An 18,987-nucleotide genomic window follows, 5' to 3' on the forward strand; every position below is an offset into this window, starting at 1 on the left:
TTTTTTTGATAACAATGTTGTTTGTTTTTATTGAAAGTTATGAAAGATGTAGTCATCCAGGCGCAGGTGATACTGTTTTTGTTTGCTGGCTTTGAAACCTCCAGTAGTTTGCTGAGCTTCGCGTGCACGGCTCTGGCTCAGCGTCAGGACATTCAGGATAAACTTCGCGAAGAAATATTAGAAGTGGCTGCCAAGAATGGCGGACATTGCACGTATGATTCCGTTAGCGAGCTACCGCTTCTTGAAATGGTGCTAATGGGTGAGTTTGTCTGGTAATATTATTATATTTTCTCATTGTCTGTGTGGTTGGAGTTCCATGACCTTTTTCTCTATTGAATACTGTTGAGTAGAAAGGTGCTAAGTACCAAAAATATAAAAAGCCCTATTTTACGTGGAATGGGTGCCAAGTACTATCATGTGTTAAACACCAAATAGGTTATGGCTCCATAAGTATAGAAAAATATTGTATAGGCACTTGGCCCTTTCTAATTTTACGACTACTGTGTGTTGTAGGTACATACAACACTATTACTTTTCAATTTTTTTTATCATATTGCTTTTTTTAAATATTGTAACATATGAGGTGATGTGGACGCTGCATTGTAATTTTACTGATAAAAATATATTTTCAACAATTATAATGTTTTTATGAATTTCTAATTTCACACGTGATTTAATAGCACCTATTTACTCAACGGTATTAATTTTTTCCATCAGCTGACTATGCCTTAACCATTTTTAACAGGGATAGTTTTTTGTCCTCAATCCTGATATCCTTTTTTCTTTTCATCACATTTACACCCTTTTTGCGCGAATTTACTGACCACATGGCTCCTGAACTCCTGACATCATTCTACAATGGTTTGAATTGAACACAAAATAATTCTAGGTACCCACCTATGTATCTTTCATCTTCATCGTTTTTTGACTGTCTCTTTTTGTTGAAATTGAACGTAGTTATGCAGAATGTAGCCAGTCCACAACAATGTCGAGCTGAGATAATGACACTTTAGCAACAACACGATATTAAAAATGTAAAATTGTAAATAGTATTTTATTTCATGAATATTTTTTTGCGGCTTGGCTATTTTCAGCAGAATGTAGAGAAAACCTTCTCGCATCAGATCTATATCATATCTCATTTTTTTATTTGTTGTGGACTGGCTACTTTCTGCATAACTATGTCCAATTAGCATCGGATGACGAGAAATTCTCAGTAGTGGTTGGGTACCTACATACAATTAATAATGGTCCGAGATTTTTGTATATGATACTGTTGTACGTGTGGTTAAGCAATCCGCCAAAAAACACCCACGGTAACAGCTTTTCAGTGCAATGTCTAGTCTAGTAATTAGTCTTAATGGTTAGGTACCTATTTTATAAACTGGGAACATTTTCATTCCAGAAACTCTCCGTATGTACCCTCCCGTCTCGAGAGTCGACAGAGTTTGCACAAAGCCATACACGATCCCCGGAACGAATGTAAACATGAAAGTGGGCGATGTGGCAGTGATATCAATCGTGGGAGTCATGCATGATCCCGAATTGTACCCGGATCCTGAGGTTTTCAATCCCGAAAGGTTCTCTCCTGAAGAGAAAGCGAGGAGACCACCCCAGCTTTTCCTACCGTTTGGTATGGGACCAAGAAATTGCATCGGTATGTTTATGCATTTACTTACACGAGGTGTTTATTTTCAAAAACCAAAAGTCCACAATCTAATTAGTTTTGACGTTTATCAACTAGCTGAATTACCTGCCTTCATTCGAGGAAGGTTCCGTAGATTTATATTTATCGTCAGTAATCATCAAAACTTGTCATTTATGTCAGAAGATTTTTAATTTAAGAGTTAATTTGGCACTGTTCTGTAAGAATGTCTGTTACGCCGAATGTGTGAAATTGCGATTTAGATAAAATCGGCAAAATTTTGCCTAAATGCAAGCCCGTTGCTTTATTCTTGAATTAGGCAAAATATCTGCCGAGTGTGTGAATTCGGCAGTAATTTTTCTGCCTAGTTCATGCATTGGGAAAATTAGATACTAGCGCTACGGTGGTGTTTTTTGCAACTAAACCAAATGTGTCAAAATGCTCGTGCATTGTTCAAAATAGATGGTCGCGCTCCGGTGGTGTTTTTTGCAACTAATCAAACTAACCAAATGTGTCAAACGTCATTGATTATAATATAAAAATACACCAATCAATAACTACAATGACGTTCATATCCATTTACTATGCCTAAAAAATTTAGAACTATAATATGATAACGGAAGAATTTTATTAAAAGGTATTTTCGCGATTTGATTCGTGCTTGGGTCTCAGGCAATGGTCGATTGTTTGTTTGTGATAGTATGATTTGATAGTTTGTTGACACTTGTTAGCTAACCTAAAAATGGACATTCAGTTGAATTCAGAATTAAAAAACCTAACCTAACCTAATAATAATAATATTATATTATGTCCAATTATAACTAATAAAACCATCTTATTAAATTTACTTTTTCTACTGTCATGTTGACAGTTAAAGAATTCCATACCCTGCCAAATTCACGCACTCGGCAGATAAATTGCCTAATTCATGAATAATGCAAGCCCGTTGTCCTATTCATGAATTAGGCAAAATATTTCCGATTTCGTGTAATATGCAATTTCACACATTCGGTGTAACATATATATTATGATCATTAAGCCCTGCCTAAACCAAACCATAATCGATAAAAAATATTTGTACATGCCAAACCCAGGATTCGAACCTGGAACCCACGGCTTGATAGTCCAACGCTTAAGCCGCGCGGCCACCGTTCAATTTATTTATTTTTTACATATTGTGGACATTACAAATTATAAGTTTAAGACATTCACAACATGACATCCATCATGTATGGTTTAATGGCATAATTTTAGATATTTTATAGATAAATGATATCTTTTGACAATTATCTACTATGGATTGGATTAGGTAAGGTTTAATTGAATTTTAAAAATTAACAGACCCTATCTGCAATTTGTAGTATTAGTTCAATGAAAACAAATACGTTTGACTGACAATGCTCAGTGTGCACTATTTATGTCGGATCTTAACAGCCTACCTCCACCCTTCACTGATGGAATATATACATATTTTTTGACAGATATTGACAATATTTGGGTTTATCAGTTTTTGGAAATAGACGCCTCATGAAGGTGTTAGGTGGTACTTAATGAGTTTTATTTTTGACAACATAATAATAACAATATGTAAAGTGTCTTATAGAAGTTTATTTATGGTAAAGAGACTTTAATTAGCAAAAGTAAACCTAACCTCATCTATGGTGACCACATTCTTTCGATTTTGTTTCAGGCTTAAGATTCGGAATGATAGCTTCAAAGTTCGCCATATTTTACCTTCTTAAAGATTTCAAACTTATAGCCTGCGAGAAAACCAAATTTCCCGTCGAGTTCGATAAGCGAGCCTTTTTACTCAAAGCAAAAGACGGGTTGTGGCTAAAAGCGGAACCATTGAATTCTGTGTGATAATTATAAAGTGATCTGTGTTAGTTAGTTAGTCTTTGGCCATAACTAACATAGCTGTCAACTATCACCCCCGTTTTACTCCGAGAAACATTCGCTGTTAGCTACTAAAGCTACATTATATCTTGAGATTGGCCTCTGAAACGTCAAGGAAAGAAAAATACATGTTGACAGCCCTGAAACATCTCTGATCACAGTTTTCTGTGAGCTGTCATACCAGTAACAGATGACTGTATAGCATTGAGATAAAAAAATGACTGTATGATATTATATTGTAATAAAAATAATTCGACTACTATAAAATGTAGTTTTATAATTATTAAGGTAAGTCAATAAAGAAGGAAAGTCTATTAGACATTTGATGGCAATAAAGTTAATAGTACCAACAAAATAACCAGAACATGAGATATTAACTTTCAGCACTTCCCTTAACATTGAGGACATGTTAGGCAGCGTCCAGACCCGTGTAATGTAACGCCAATTTGTCATATGGACGTAACTACGATCCTTACATGTAATCAAGCCCTCCGCATGAGCCGATTTTAGTGAGTAATGTTTTACCAAGTGCATAGCCAACTCGCCAGTATTGCCATAATATAATTTATAAAAACATCGCTTGTAAAATTATAACATTGGAATAAATATTCGATATCTGGCAACACTACGACACGCACACTGTCACACATATTTTCGAATAACCCAGGAAAGGGTCGCAGAGGAAGCGTGAAGGGGGCGAGGTAAGTGCGTGAAAAAGTTTGTCATGTTTTGAAGGACAAACACATGCAATAGCTCTATCTATATTTTTCTATAATCTAAGGGTAAAAGTCAATAAAGAAGGAAAGTCTATTAGACATTTGATGGCAATAAAGTTAATAGTACCAACAAAATAACCAGAACATGAGATATTAACTTTCAGCACTTCCCTTAACATTGAGGACATGTTAGGCAGCGTCCAGACGCGTGTAATGTAACGCGAATTTGTCATATGGATGTAACTACGATCCTTACATGTAATGCTCGTGGCGACGTTCGCGCTGATCAATCGGCTGTCGGTTTTTGACATGAACGCAACAACATGATTCGCGTCGAGATTCTGTGACATCCATACAATTCGCGTTACATTACACGTAGTCTGGACCCGGCATAAAATTCCAACCTAAAACAGGTTTTGATGGGCGCCACCTTTGTACTTAAAACACGGGATTTCAAATAATTATAATAATAAAGAAATGAGTTTAACATATTTCCAAACCTGCAAGGTTAGGTTAGGTTAGGTTGGTATACATGAACAGAACTGTGGTAACATTAAATCTATAAACAAACTTAAGATTAGAATAACAGACATTTGCCACCTTTAAATGAATGAGTCTGAGCCTGAGTATGTCTTACTCCCACTCCAGCGAAATTCTTATGCTCGCTCAACAAAAAGCGTTTATGTCAAGAGAATTTCGCTGGAGTGGGGGAAGAACAAACATTCGCTCGCTTGGTCTAAATGCGGCATTACTGAACGCCATTGTTGGCCGATCACATACTTTCACTTTTTGTCTGACCAGTTTGTTAAAGTTCAAATTACATTGGTAGATTCTCAGATCGCCAACAAGCCAACAAGCTAGCGACTATTTTGACAGAACATAGTTCGTTTTTTAACGGGAGGGCTCTACTGCGCAGACGCAGTAGGCCCACACGCCGGCGTGTAGCGTGTAAAGTTGACCGGCTTTCAACTTTTCCCGGTAGATTGTTTACAATCTGCTTGTAAGCTTGTTTGATGATGACACTGGGCGACTTTACAAGCAGATTGTAAATTCGCCAACAAGCAGCTCAATGTCATTGATGCTTAATGTCACAATATGAACACTGAATTTATACAATAACGAAACTTATGAGAATGTGCTGAGATGAGCTGTAACGTCAATGGGCCCGAATCCATCCAGGAGGTCGGTTTAATAGAGAAGGCAGGAAGGAATGTATATTTTTGAGACCCCTTGGTGGCTCAGTTTCGTTGCGTCTTCCACATTGTTACCCTCTGACGTTTTTTCAACATCGTACAATCATCACAGCCTAACTGAAACTTAATACAGATCAAAGTAGTAACTGTATCATATTATAGGCTGTAGACCTACATAACAGTTTTTAATATTATTATACATATATTTTAAGAGTTGGTTTATCAAAGAAACCAAATATCGTCACTGTTCTGGCAGAAGACACTAATTCGAAAAAATGACATATTGAGTTAGTTATACCAAAATGTTCCTTATTTCAAACTTTACCGTCTGGAAACCTTCTTAATAAATAAACAGTCTTTATTTTAAAGTCATCCTTTGTACAATTACTTAATAAACTCACATGATAGACCATTTCAAACATTCTAACAACTTCAAAGTCAAATTACTCAAAACTAGTATTCTCCAGTTAGTGTGTTCTACCAGAACAGAGACGATATGTAAAATTACCTTGATGATTTAGATCAGTATTTAAAAAACAAGAATAATTCTTGTGATTTTAAGTATTGAATTCTAGATATAACCATACAAGGTATTACATTGGATATTATATCTATGCATAGGCATCATAAACAAGTAATTATATTCAACGAAGATTTGCATTATGATTAGGCACGCACACAAGGGGGGGTTAAGTTAGGTTAGGTTAGTGATTTTAAGTATTGAAATCTAGATATTATAAACATACAAGAAGGTATCAATTTGGATATTATATCTATGCATAGGGATGATAAACAATTATAATCAATTCTTTCTTTCTGGTCTGGAATTATAAATTGGTGCTATTATCTGGGGCATCCAATGTTTGCTTTAATATACCGATACGGCATGTGTAAAAGATAGGACAGCACGGATGACATAAATGGACACTAACGATCCTAATAATTATGTGCATTCGATAGCCACTTGTGGATGTGACAGCTCGCAATAACACTTAAGTGAACACCCTTACCCGCAGGCCAGGTTTTTATCGATAGACTCAAAGTATGGAGTATCTGGGTATGATGAATGTATCTACCTATTGGAAAAGTGCAGTATTCGGGACAGTAGGCGGGGTAAATTTGGAAGTCAGTCACATCTGTTATATTTTGTTCACCCCGCCCCGTCTCGCTGCCTTATAAATCAATAAAAAATATAGATAATTTTTCAAAATGGACCCCCCTAACCATTTTTTTGTGTGCGCACCTAATTATGATATAATGCTTATAAACATCAACTTAATAATATAGTGTACAAGGATAAACTTGTACAGACGCGCGCCCCCTTTCTTCGAACAATCCTTTTTATAAAGTAGTGACTAAATAAATATTAGTCTATGTGTAGGCTCAAGCCTCGTTGATAATTCTTGGTCAAATTTTTAACATATGAAGAAAAGAATATACTTATACTAACACAATACATTGCTTAAATTTTAACGTAAACAAAGAAAATATAGTATTTATTTTGTAGTAACACAGTGCATTAGCACAATCTTACCATGAGTAGTTAATAATGCACTATAAATGTACACAAAATGTGTCCGGAAATTTGTACATATGCAGTTCGCCGTATCACACTTCACCGTGAAACGTGGTATCGGAAATATATGGTCGTATATTAAAGATCGTCCAACCTCTTTCGTTGTAAAACACGGTTCTTGTCGGTTTACAGGAAGCCAGCAGCAAACAAATTTTGAAAATAGGCGATATACTGGATTATTTGCTAGGTTAGGTAAAATTGAGACATTATTGTCAACAACGCGTAATTTTTTCATGTCTTTCTGAAAAGAAAGCCCACTGCGAACTGTGCTACGGTGAAATGTAATACGTACAATTTACATGTAACCACACAAAATACAGGTGTGATAAATATCATGATGTTACCAAACGTTTCTAAGTGTTTAATCCAATTTGAAATCATATTAGAAGTAGAGATTTTATATTCTGACATTTTGATTATATGATGAAATTGATGTTTTGGTTTTCTTCACACACAGCTAGAACAAGTTTTTAACGTTTTAAAGAGGTTTGGGTCTAGGATAAAGCTGGATTTATACTAGACTTACGTGTCGTGTTGTGATGCATCAAAAGCACATCGGAACCCTATATTTTGTATGAAGGCGTGCGCATTATTCTGACGCCCTCTGTCATGACGCAAACTGCTAGACTCTGATCGCATCAGTGCCCCCACCACCGCTCTGACGCGACACTTTAGTGTGAACGCCGTCAATTATGGCTGCAGAAGACGGACACGTATCACGTGTCCATTTAAACCAGGGGTAGTCAACCTGGTCCCTACCGCCCACTAGTGGATGTTCCAGCTTTCATGGTGGGCGGTAGGGTTTTAAAAACATTTTCATTATGTTTTCATATAATTCAATTTAATTTAAATTAAAGTACGACTGGATGAAATATCCTTTTACTGCAAATATTGAAGAGGGTGACACAACTTGCCAAGAAGAACTGTTAGAAATTACATATATGGGTATGAAAATCTATGGCAAAATAAAAAAAATCCCTGTCCAACTATGTGGAAAATGATATTCAGTTTATTGATACTTTTTCCTACCTCATATTTTGTGGAATCAGGCTTCAGTGCTGTTAATCATATTACCATCAGCCTCAGGGATCTCATTAATAATTCAATTAATTAAATGTAATTTCATCGGACTTCATACTTATATGTATGCAAAGTATAAATAAAAAGATAGATTTAATATTACAGTAAGTTGTTTTATAAAGATTTATTCTGCGAAACTTAGTGAAAGTCTGACATAAAGTATTTGGTTAATTATTATTATATGCTTTAACTTGCTGTAACTCTGCTCTATAAATTTTATAAAGTAAAGTTACTTCCCTACTTTATAAATCACCATTACTGTGGAACCGGTGGGAGGTTATAAAATTTTACTACTAACAGAGATACAAAAGTGGGTGGCAGGTATAAAAAGGTTGCCCTGATTTAAACATTAAAGAAACAACATGGACGAACTTATCGAATTGATTCGAATTCGTAAGGTGTCGTACGATACAACACTAAAAACATATAAAGGACAATGTGTGAGAACTGCTGCCCGGGAGGCTGACGAAATGGTGTATGCATCTTTTCTATGTCGTTCGCAATCATGGAATGGATTTCTTCAAACTGTACCTTATTCATTCTAACATATAAGAAGAGTCTTTCTTCATCGGCCTCAAGTTCTTTCACAAGACAGTGAAACTCTCATTTATTCCCTCTTAGTTTGTTTATGGGATGAACCCAATGTCTTCTTTTCTTCTTTTTTCCCCATAAGTTGAGCTAACAGAAGAAATACGAGGTCTTCTTCAAAATCCCTGCCTAACAACGTCAGAGCCCATCACGACACGACACGTAGGTCTAATATGAATCCGGCTTAATTCTACCAGAACTTTTTTCTTTTGTTATAGATTTAACAAATTTGCAATTGGAGTACAATAAAGAATGGATTAACTTTTTCTTCAGCAAGCGAACTTCACATCACAAAAATTCAATATGGCTTGCCAGCCATAGTTTTTCAGTTTCTTATGTTTATTACTAACTATATTTTTGACATCTATCTTCACCCCAGGGATAAAAAGAAGTTAGAAAAGATTTAAAGCTATACTTCAGCTGGGGCACGGTCTAAAACAATTGTGACTACGCGACGTGAAGATTGTGCAAACGACGCGTGCAGAACAAAACATAATTTGTCATTAAAATTTAATACGCGTCCATTTAATGTTATGTTTACTGTTCTATTAGTAATAATAATAATATATTCATTGACATGTTTTCTTTTTCAAGTAAATGGGTAACGTTTTTAGTCATATTAACACGATTTAAGAATTAATTCTCCCGACGCCATCATAAAACAAATTGACGTGTTCACAGCTCGATTTTCGCTCTCCGATTGACAGCAAGCCGGAAATTTCGTCGCACTTATAGTTGAAAATTATTTTCCGTTTCACTGAAGTATGCTCTTAACTAAAAAGATTTAAAAAAAATATATAGGTGTCTAACTTAAGACACACCTTTTAGATGTTAGACGAGATATGTCCGTCCCAATGCGCATTGTACAAATGAAATTGACTTTTTCTTCTTTAATTCTGATACAAGTTGCGTGCTGTGTCACAGATAGTTGAAATGAATGTAAATAAGCTACCGATCTTACCAGTGGTTGAGGGGATTATCTAATTAAAGGCGCGAGCACGTCGGGTGCAATTCTGCACTGTAATTCACTGCAATTCTGCCCAAAAGTCAATACCAAAAATCAATTCCGGAAAAAGGTTAGAATGATTATGAAAATTCAACTCGTTCAACGGTTACAGGGATACACGTACGGGTTGGCTTGTATAATCAGTTATGCTGACATGCGATTCGAAAATAATTATTATGGACCTTGCCAGGCCCGCGGCTCTTTTCCTGATTATGCAAGAGAGAGAGAGAGAGGCTCCCGAGTCTAATAAACCTTCCAGCTCGATGCCAATGAGCATGCGGAGGAACGGCTTTGTTTCCAATACCTTTGCATGTTACACCAGCACCACCAGCCTTAAAAATCAATCAGAATATTTCTCGTGGTAATTGTGCCGCAGATGCTGTCATGAGCTTTTATAATTTTTTTTTTTATGAAAACAGGTTATTCCGCGTAGACAATTATAATAAATACATTTTTCTGTCGGCGCATAAGCTTGTCGATCCAATAATTATTGTTAATTTAAAATTTTCATACATTTTGATGCATCGTTATCACAAACTAAGATTATATTAGGTAATATCGTCACTGTTCTGGCAGAAGACACTAATTCGAAAAAATGACATATTGAGTTAGTTATACCAAAATATTCCTTATTTCAAACTTTACCGTCTGGAAACCTTCCTAATAAATAAACAGTCTTTATTTTAAAGTCGTCCTTTTTACGATTACTTAATAAACTCACATGATAGACAATTTTAAACATTTTAACAACTTCAAAGTCAAATTACTCAAAACTAGTATTCTACAGTTAGTGTGTTCTGCCAGAACAGAGACGATATTAGGTTGGGGTAGGTTAGGTTATGTTATATTAGGTTAGGCTTGGTTTGGTATAAAAAGTAAGTTATTAAATCTCATGACGGTATCTGCGGCACATTTAGGTACCTTTCTCGTTTTTTTTTTTTATTATATTTAGGTTTTACTGTATCAATTAAAGAAATTAAGCCGTTATCAAAATTGTCTTGCATTCATTAGATTTTTATGATCGGACAGAACAGGAAATTGAGTTTGCCAATCGCGACAATTTCATTTATGTATTTGCGGGATCCATAGTCTTAGATTTTCATGTCTTCAATTTTTCTACATAAATTGTTTAGTTCGATGAACGATGTAATCTCCCTTGCTATTACGATGATTCGGTAGCGATGATGTAGTCCCATCTGAACTACTTCCAATAATTTGGTTTCACTATATTGGCCTTCTAATCTTCTTGCGATAGCTTCCATTTCTATTATATAATCAGTGGCTCTTTCATTCGGCTTTTGTCTGCGTGCCAATAGTTGTCCAAATAAGTCTACATATCCTTCAAACTGAAGATAGAGGGCACTCTTTAAATCCTCCCAGGAATGAATTTTCTGCCTTACCATTCGGTACCATTTCAATGCTTTACCACTTAGAATAAGCGGAAAACACCTTAACAAAGTTTGTGTCGATGTACCCCGACACTCTCTTAATTCCTCCAATCTAAGGATAAAGTCATGCACCGGAGTCTCCCCATCAAAAAGGACGTTATAGGAATCCAGACAATCTGTATATCGTATATTTGTATCGTCCGGTGTAATAACTGTCGGAATGACCTCCAGATTTATTTGATCTTTGTTCCAGCGGTTAACTTGAGCTTGCATCTCTGCCAGTTTGCACTAGAATTAACTAGTTAATTATTAAATATTAAATCTGAACTTTATTATGAGATCGTAGTATATTTTTCCATTGGATTCCTGGTTCCATTCATCGTTATCACTGCCCTGACTGGGACTCCGTTGAATGTATTTACATACGCATCACCATGCGGGTTTTCCTCTGATGCAACTGGAGCTGAAACTGCCAAGGTACAAAAGCGTGATTACTGAATCCTTTACAGAGGGCTTTAAACTGGTGTGTTATAGCCCGTTTACACGTGCATAATAAGAAAATGCAAGCGTAAACATGTATTAGCGTGCAAATTGCAAGACTGCATGCATGGGTCGAAAAATTTCAGCGGCTTCTGAATAGCGTCTGTATACATGCATAGATCTACTGGCACCAATAGTGTGTAAATTGAACTATAATAACTGTTTACACGTAAAACATGTGACTGTAGCGTCAATATCATTCGTCAAGCGTAAGCGACATGTGTTGTTGTCGCTGTGTGGTGCTATTTTATAGGTTCAGACAGGTAGTGAAAATTGGTAAACGTCAAAATGCTCTAGGCAGTGTAGTTTGTATTTTTTCCGTCAGGTTCGTCACTATATTTTCACTGCGCATGCGCAGATATCACGAAACAATTCAGAAGCTGCTGAATTTTTTTGATTCATGATGCAGTCTTGCAACTTGCACGATAATACGTGTGTATAGCGCCATTATATTTCTACTGCGCATGCGCAGATATCGTGCAAGTTTCAACTATCGGGTGAAAATTATAGCGTCTGTACACATGCATGGATTTACTTGCAGCAATACCTGGTGTGTATTTTGAACTATCGCGATAATAACTGTTTACACGTAAAAGTGATAACTGTCTCACCAATCTTACTCTTCAAGAGAAAGCATGACGTGATATTGTCAATTTATAGTACTATTTGACAGTTGTGAAAATCGGTAGTTCGTTTTTTTACCGAAAAGTTCGCCACTATCGTCGTGTGAAAGCTTCCGAACTTTTTGATTCATGCATGCAATCTTGCAACTTGCATGATAATACATGTGAATTTTCTTATTATGGCCGCGTTAATACGTACTGTCAGCAGTAAATCCATGCACGTGTAAACGGGATGTTATAGTCCGATTTTCACGACCTGTCAAATAGTACTATAAAATGACAACATCGCGTCTTGCTTACTCTTGAAGAATGAGATTGAAGAGACAGTCAGCACTTTTACGTGTAAACAGTTACTATCGCAATAGTTTAAAATACACACTACTGCTGCAAGTAAATCCATGCACGTGTATGTACAGTAAAAACAAAACAATGATTCGGTTGGTCGATGGTGTACGCGCAGATGTTTACCCCTACTAGTGCTCAGTGACGTCCCTAGACAAAATGCCGCCCCTGGGCAATGCCAAAATAACGCCCCATTTTGTATACAGTATTTTTTATCATCCGTGCACGTGTCATTTCTGGTCACCATGGACGTCAAAGGGCAACGGAAGTAAACTAGACATCGCGAACCCGACAAAAAAATACAGCCATGTTAAACCTGTTATGTTAATTAATACATTTTGCTTCCAACCAGTGAACTGGATTTTTTTATGAAAAGATATTTTCGTTATTACGTACTAAGTTTAGGTAGCTATTTCTGTATCTATCAAATGATTCTCTTCGATTTGCCGCCCTTTGAGTACCTGCCGCCCCCAAGCGACGCTCAATCTGCCTACCCCTATGGGACGTCGCTGCTAGTGCTACTAATTACCTGGCAGCCGATGTACTCGTAGCGCTGACGACGGTATACGTATTCGTACGCATACAATCCACGAATCGAATCATTGTTTTATTTTTACTATAAATGCGCTATAATTTTCACCCGATGGTTGAAACTTGCACGATATCTGCGCATGCGCAGTACAAATGTAGTGGTGAAAAAAATACGAAACTACACCGTGCAGAGCATTTTAACGTTTACCGATTTTCACAACCCGTTCAAACCTGTCAAAAAGCACATGACAACAACGCGTATCGCTGAAGAATGAGATGAGATTGGCAAGACAGTCAGCACTTTTGCGCGTGAAGTGGTCCCAGTTAATCCATAACAGGTGCTATTAGATTCGCAAACCTGCTGTTATTATTATAATACTTATATGTTTTTTTATTTAACAACTTTTCAGTTTCGAACTGAAAAATGTTCCAATGGCTTCATAGAAAAAAATATCTAGCCATGTGATTTGCGAATAACTACCGCAATCTACGAAAAGTATTAATAATTGTTACAAACACACTGTATTTAGAAGAGTACCTACCTAATTCTCCTAAATTAATCCTAGCACTTTTAGATATTTCAAAGATTATTAAAAATCACTGGTTGTTAATAATTAACATTATTCAATGCAAGTGCTGTACCTATTAGCAATGCTGTCTTGCTGTTATAAAAGTATATTATATTCTGTCAGTGCTTCCCGCCTCGTTCGACGTGTCGAGCGGAAACAGTGTTGCCATCTTTTTGTCCTCAAATTATAGTACGCGGGCAAAAAAATTATAGTATTTCGGCAAAATTTATAGTACGCGTTGTCATTTAGAAAATCCGAGGCCCTTTTGTTATTTAGGTACCTCTTCCGACCAAAACTGCTTACCAGAAAATTCGAGTTGTGGTGGGATTTTTACCTCTTTCGAGCAACACAATTTCTTCTATTACGAAATAATTAATAGTACTTCACACCAATTTACAGTATCGAAATTTTAGTGCTTTTGGCGTATTTTTTAATATCGAAATTAAGTCTTTAAGATAAAAATATGTATCTATGCAAAGAGATTGAAGACTGGAGAAACATGCCATCATTTATGTACTAAAAAATACGAATCGGAGAAAGAAAGTTGGTATTCTGGAGCTGTTACTTCAAGTTCGTGTCGTAAAACAACATGGCGGATATAATATTGTTATTCTCTTGATCTTGAAAGAAGTAAGATAAATTTCGTCGACGTTTTAAGTAAAAAAAAACATGGTCTCTTGCAGTGCAATAGGATGCAAAGCCAGAAGAAATGCCTTCAAATTATTTATACATTGATAGTGTTTCCTAAAAGATCTTTTACAATAACAATTCACAACTTTTACACCAAACGTCAAATGGTTGTTTATTGCGAAAAATCCAGGGCCGTATGTATAGTATTATTTTGAACCCAAAATATACAATGTGTTTTTCACAGTAAAAACTGTTAGTGCTAGTTAATGACACTCATTATTTACATAGATTTTATATTTCATTTCGGAGTCAAATATATTTTTAAGAATACCAAACAAAAAATTATTGTATTTATATGAAGTATGTAATGGAGTATAAAATGTAGCAATTTTATAATGTTGTATAAATTAAATTATTTCAGATTTCCGAAAAATGAAGTCCTTCGGAAATTGTGGATTGATGCAGTCGGGCGAGAGAGCTGGGTGCCATCTCAATATTCATTACTGTGTGGGAAGCATTTCTTGGAAAATGATTTCATCAGAGGTGGACACATTAAGCCTCCCCCAAACCAAAGCGAATATTCGCAGCGAATTCGCAACGCCCTCGCTATCGCTGTCGCTACCGCTTGGATTTGATGCGAATTTCGCGTTTGGCCCCACACCAAAGCGTCAGCGACGCAGCCATATACTAAATAATTTTATTTACGCGCCAGATTTAAAATTGTAAATATTATTAATATTTTACGCCAATTATTCTATAATTTTTATGAATTAAATATAAAAAATACACGTACACTATAGCGCTTTCAGAATTGCTACAACTTTTACCCACTTTGCGTAAAGTGTATTTTAATTATCTGAAACAAGGTGGCAGCATTGGATGCAGCCATAGACTAAATACATATACGAATGTCAAAGTGACAGTTGTGTGTTGACAAAATGTACACGTCTTCTGAATGCTTATTACACGCTGAAGATATAATGAGATGGCGTGCGACAAATTACATCGACATTTAATATAACCTTACTTTATGACAGGGCAAGATTGCCATGGCTCATAGGTAAGATAGATTTACTCAGTTTCATAACTGCACATATTATAAATAAGCATTTACCATGAAGGGTTAACAGGATTTGAAGGTAATATGCTATTGAAATAACATGTCTCCGTTATTTGAATTGTAGGTTTTGACTATTTTGCGTTTCTACGCAGAGAGAGCGTACCAAAAACGGGTAGGCCAAGTCTTCTGCGCAATGAGCCAGGCATCAGTAAGCAGATGCATAGGAAACGTGTCCGATGCTATAATAGCAGTGCTTAGTAATACTTACATACAGCGCTGACAGTCTTTAGTGTTGTGTTGATACCCTCTGATCAATTTATACAATATTACAATGTACATGTCATGTAACTAGAGTAACTGCGCATAGACACAACAAGTAAATTACCTACTCAATAAGAATTTAACGGGAATATTATTTTGTGTCGGTAAAAATATTTTTTAATTTCAGACTTCAAGAAAGGGCAGGTTTCCCGAAAATCATTGGGTGCATTAACTGCACCCATGTGCGAATATACCCGTCATACTTGGAGACTTTCAAAAATGAGCGCAGAAAATTTTCTGTAAATGTGAAATTCGTAATAAATATCATAACATGACATTTATTTTTATGCAGGTATCTGACATGTCTGACATGGACATTCTGGCAGTGAGTGCCAGATTTCCTTTGAGTGTTTATGACCAATTCATATTTAGTGGATCGTTGGTAAAAACTGAAATGAAACATCTACAGAACGACAAGAATTGGGAATTTTGTTTTATTAGGGAAGTATGTTAAACTTTACTTTACTATGGCAGTACCAGTAACAAATATTTTTGTTTGGTTTATATTCATCCGTATTTTGTACAGGTACTTCAAAGGAATCAAAATTTTGCATAGGTATGAATATGATATTTAATGAAACAGTTTTTTAATTATTTAAATCCTGATTTCTAATATTTTTACAACTTTCAGTCGAAAACATATTCAAATTAACAGACTGTGTATATTGAAATCATTCTAGTGCCACCATAGGCCAGCCAGACTCACTACACGGCTGCCCGCTGTTTGACCAGGGATGTGATTGAGTGTTTTTGGATAATGGACCACACCAGATCGCATAGCTACAGCAACAAGTGCAAGACCAACCGTGGCTATACATACAGTATACATGTATATATTAAATATAATTTATGTATATTTATTTATGGCTTATACACTGAAACAAAATATGTCACTTAACTGTACTTGAATTTTTTGCAGGATCATTCAATAAAAAATACTTGGCTTAGGTTAAGAAAGTTTTAATAATCATTTTTGCACAGAATACAAGAAAAATATTTATATAATTATTAGAATTACAATGAGCTTTAAAAGTAACACGATATTGTAATAAAATGGACAAATATGAAAAAAAATAACAATAAATTGTATATAGATAGGTGACAGGGTTCAGATGATTCTGGCAGTGCAGGCGACTCATTTAGGTGTCAGTATTGTTACTTTCAAATGACAATAACACCGTTCCAATGTGATTCGGTCGTGCCAGAAGACTCTGTCCTTCCTCTATTTAGTAACCGGGCGTTTTACAACTTTAAATGAAAATTAAGTGGGTATATAGATAGTATATTTTTTCTAGTATAATATTATTTAATTAGGTGACTTTTTATTTCTTTATTACTTGAAATGGTGTTTATATGGTAGATGGATTATAATGGTTTTGAAATATAGTTATTTTTGTTAATGAGTCATTTACCTTGACAGCTGTTTCGGCACATAAACTCATTTTCGGAACATTCAACAATAATTTGTGATTATAAAAGAGCTACAGGTCACGTAGCAAATTAAATACGCTTAGTTAAATAATAAATACATACCAAATATTTTACAAAATACACCACATACATCCATCGAATATGGTATATAAAATACAGATTCAAGTATCAAATAATTCTTGGATAAATAGATGTTTATGTAAGTATATGTTTTTTTAAATACTTACATGATACTGTGTTGTATAACATTTAAATTTATATTTTTGATTTTGATTTACATACTTAAATGTACCTACATAAATTTGTAATGTACAGTAGGTACTTAATTACATTTTTAACATTAGGAAATTACCATTATTCGATTCTATCCACCCGCCATGTCTATAATCACCCCAACGCTGGATAGAAAGAGACATCACACAAAATTGGCTGTTTGATAATAAATGGTAGTTGAAAAATATTTTAGAGTATGATTATGTCCATAGAAACAGGTTTTAAGTCATTCATATTTGTCCGAATAATGTGTAGCAGAAAAATAGAAATTTTAAAAAGGGTCTATTCAGTATTCACCCCATTCTACGGCAAACATTTTTCTTAATAAAAATAGGTACATCAATAGAGGAATCATAAAATGGACCTTGGCCCTCGCCCACGCCTTATTCATCCTTGTATATTATATTATCACACTTAATGTTTTGGAAAATTCATTAACATTGTGCACAAATGCCACTTTTGTTGATTGACACTTCACTTAGTTGATCTCTTTGTTCACGTGAAGTACAATAAAAGTATGTAGCAGCGAAGAACTAGAGACCGAAAATAGTAGAAGGAGCTAGAAGAGGCTTTCATCTAGCAGTGGAATGACCCCGACTGATGTTGATGATGAAATATTATTTTATTCCTGTTAATGCCGGGGATTTCATTTTTAATTTCTTCTGGTGCTTTGTACCTACGTTGAAAGGTTGAAGATCTTTGCTAAAATTAAATTCATCACAAAGCATTAGTATATCTCCAACATCATTCAGGTAGGTATCCATGATGATAATATAATATTATGTACTTAGAGGAGGTACCTGACCTTTATATTTACATGCACATAAAATTATTAATCTTATTGCCTAATGCAGACCAAGATATACCTACCTACATAATATTACATGAACAGAAGTTTAAGAACATCTCAATTAAGTTTAAAATGTTTGTAGGTAGGTATACAAATTAATGTGAAACAGAAAACATTGGTTATGTTAGGTAGGTACATGGAACATGTAGATATTATCTTGGTTCGCGGTCGGCACTGGGCAAAACCAGTTTATTAGCTCAATATACCTATACATAATGAAGGAAATATATACCTAGTAGGTATATAGGTACATAATATCGTTTTTGTGATTGAGGTCTCTTGAGATCAAAAAACAAACAACCTAGGTACCTATGTCCTACTGTAAATAACCCGATAGTAAGTAGTATGTAAGGTTTTTGGTCTAAAACCTTACAAAATACCACAATGACGACATGGAGTACCTACTTATCTACCTATATGTATATTATATCTTTAGCTACAATAGAAATGCTATGCTGCATAATGTTAGATGCAAAAAAATAATCTTAAAGACTACCTATCTAACCTAAAAAAATATTATCAACGAATATAAAATGGGTATTTACGTGACCGATACCGAATATGATTGAAGTAGGTATTGTAAATGATACCTAATTATAACATTATTGATATGACTGCTCGAAAGTCGAAACCAAAACGTCAAACGATCGCAATAAGTTAGAACTGTCAGTGCCCTAACAATCAAAGTTATAAAGTTTCTGTTATTAAAGGCTGTGCATGACGCAAATT

At 35.2% G+C, this 18,987-nt stretch overlaps 1 protein-coding gene across 1 annotated transcript in view; it reads left to right on the forward strand.

Moving 5' to 3' along the window:
• LOC147073583 (putative cytochrome P450 6a13) overlaps positions 1-11,551 on the forward strand; it is a 32,787-nt gene extending 21,236 nt beyond the window's left edge. Inside the window, exons 8-10 of the mRNA XM_085944634.1 lie at positions 38-259; positions 1,406-1,657; positions 3,336-11,551. Of these exons, the coding sequence (XP_085800760.1) occupies positions 38-259; positions 1,406-1,657; positions 3,336-3,508 (647 nt within the window). The 3' untranslated portion in view covers positions 3,509-11,551. The remainder of the gene's footprint in view (positions 1-37; positions 260-1,405; positions 1,658-3,335) is intronic.
• Positions 11,552-18,987: the final 7,436 nt, after the last annotated feature.

The sequence above is a fragment of the Rhyacophila brunnea genome, unplaced genomic scaffold (assembly GCF_057557595.1).
Source record: "Rhyacophila brunnea isolate RB1 unplaced genomic scaffold, BYU_Rbru_1.0 scaffold_17, whole genome shotgun sequence".
NCBI classification, from domain to species: domain Eukaryota; kingdom Metazoa; phylum Arthropoda; class Insecta; order Trichoptera; family Rhyacophilidae; genus Rhyacophila; species Rhyacophila brunnea.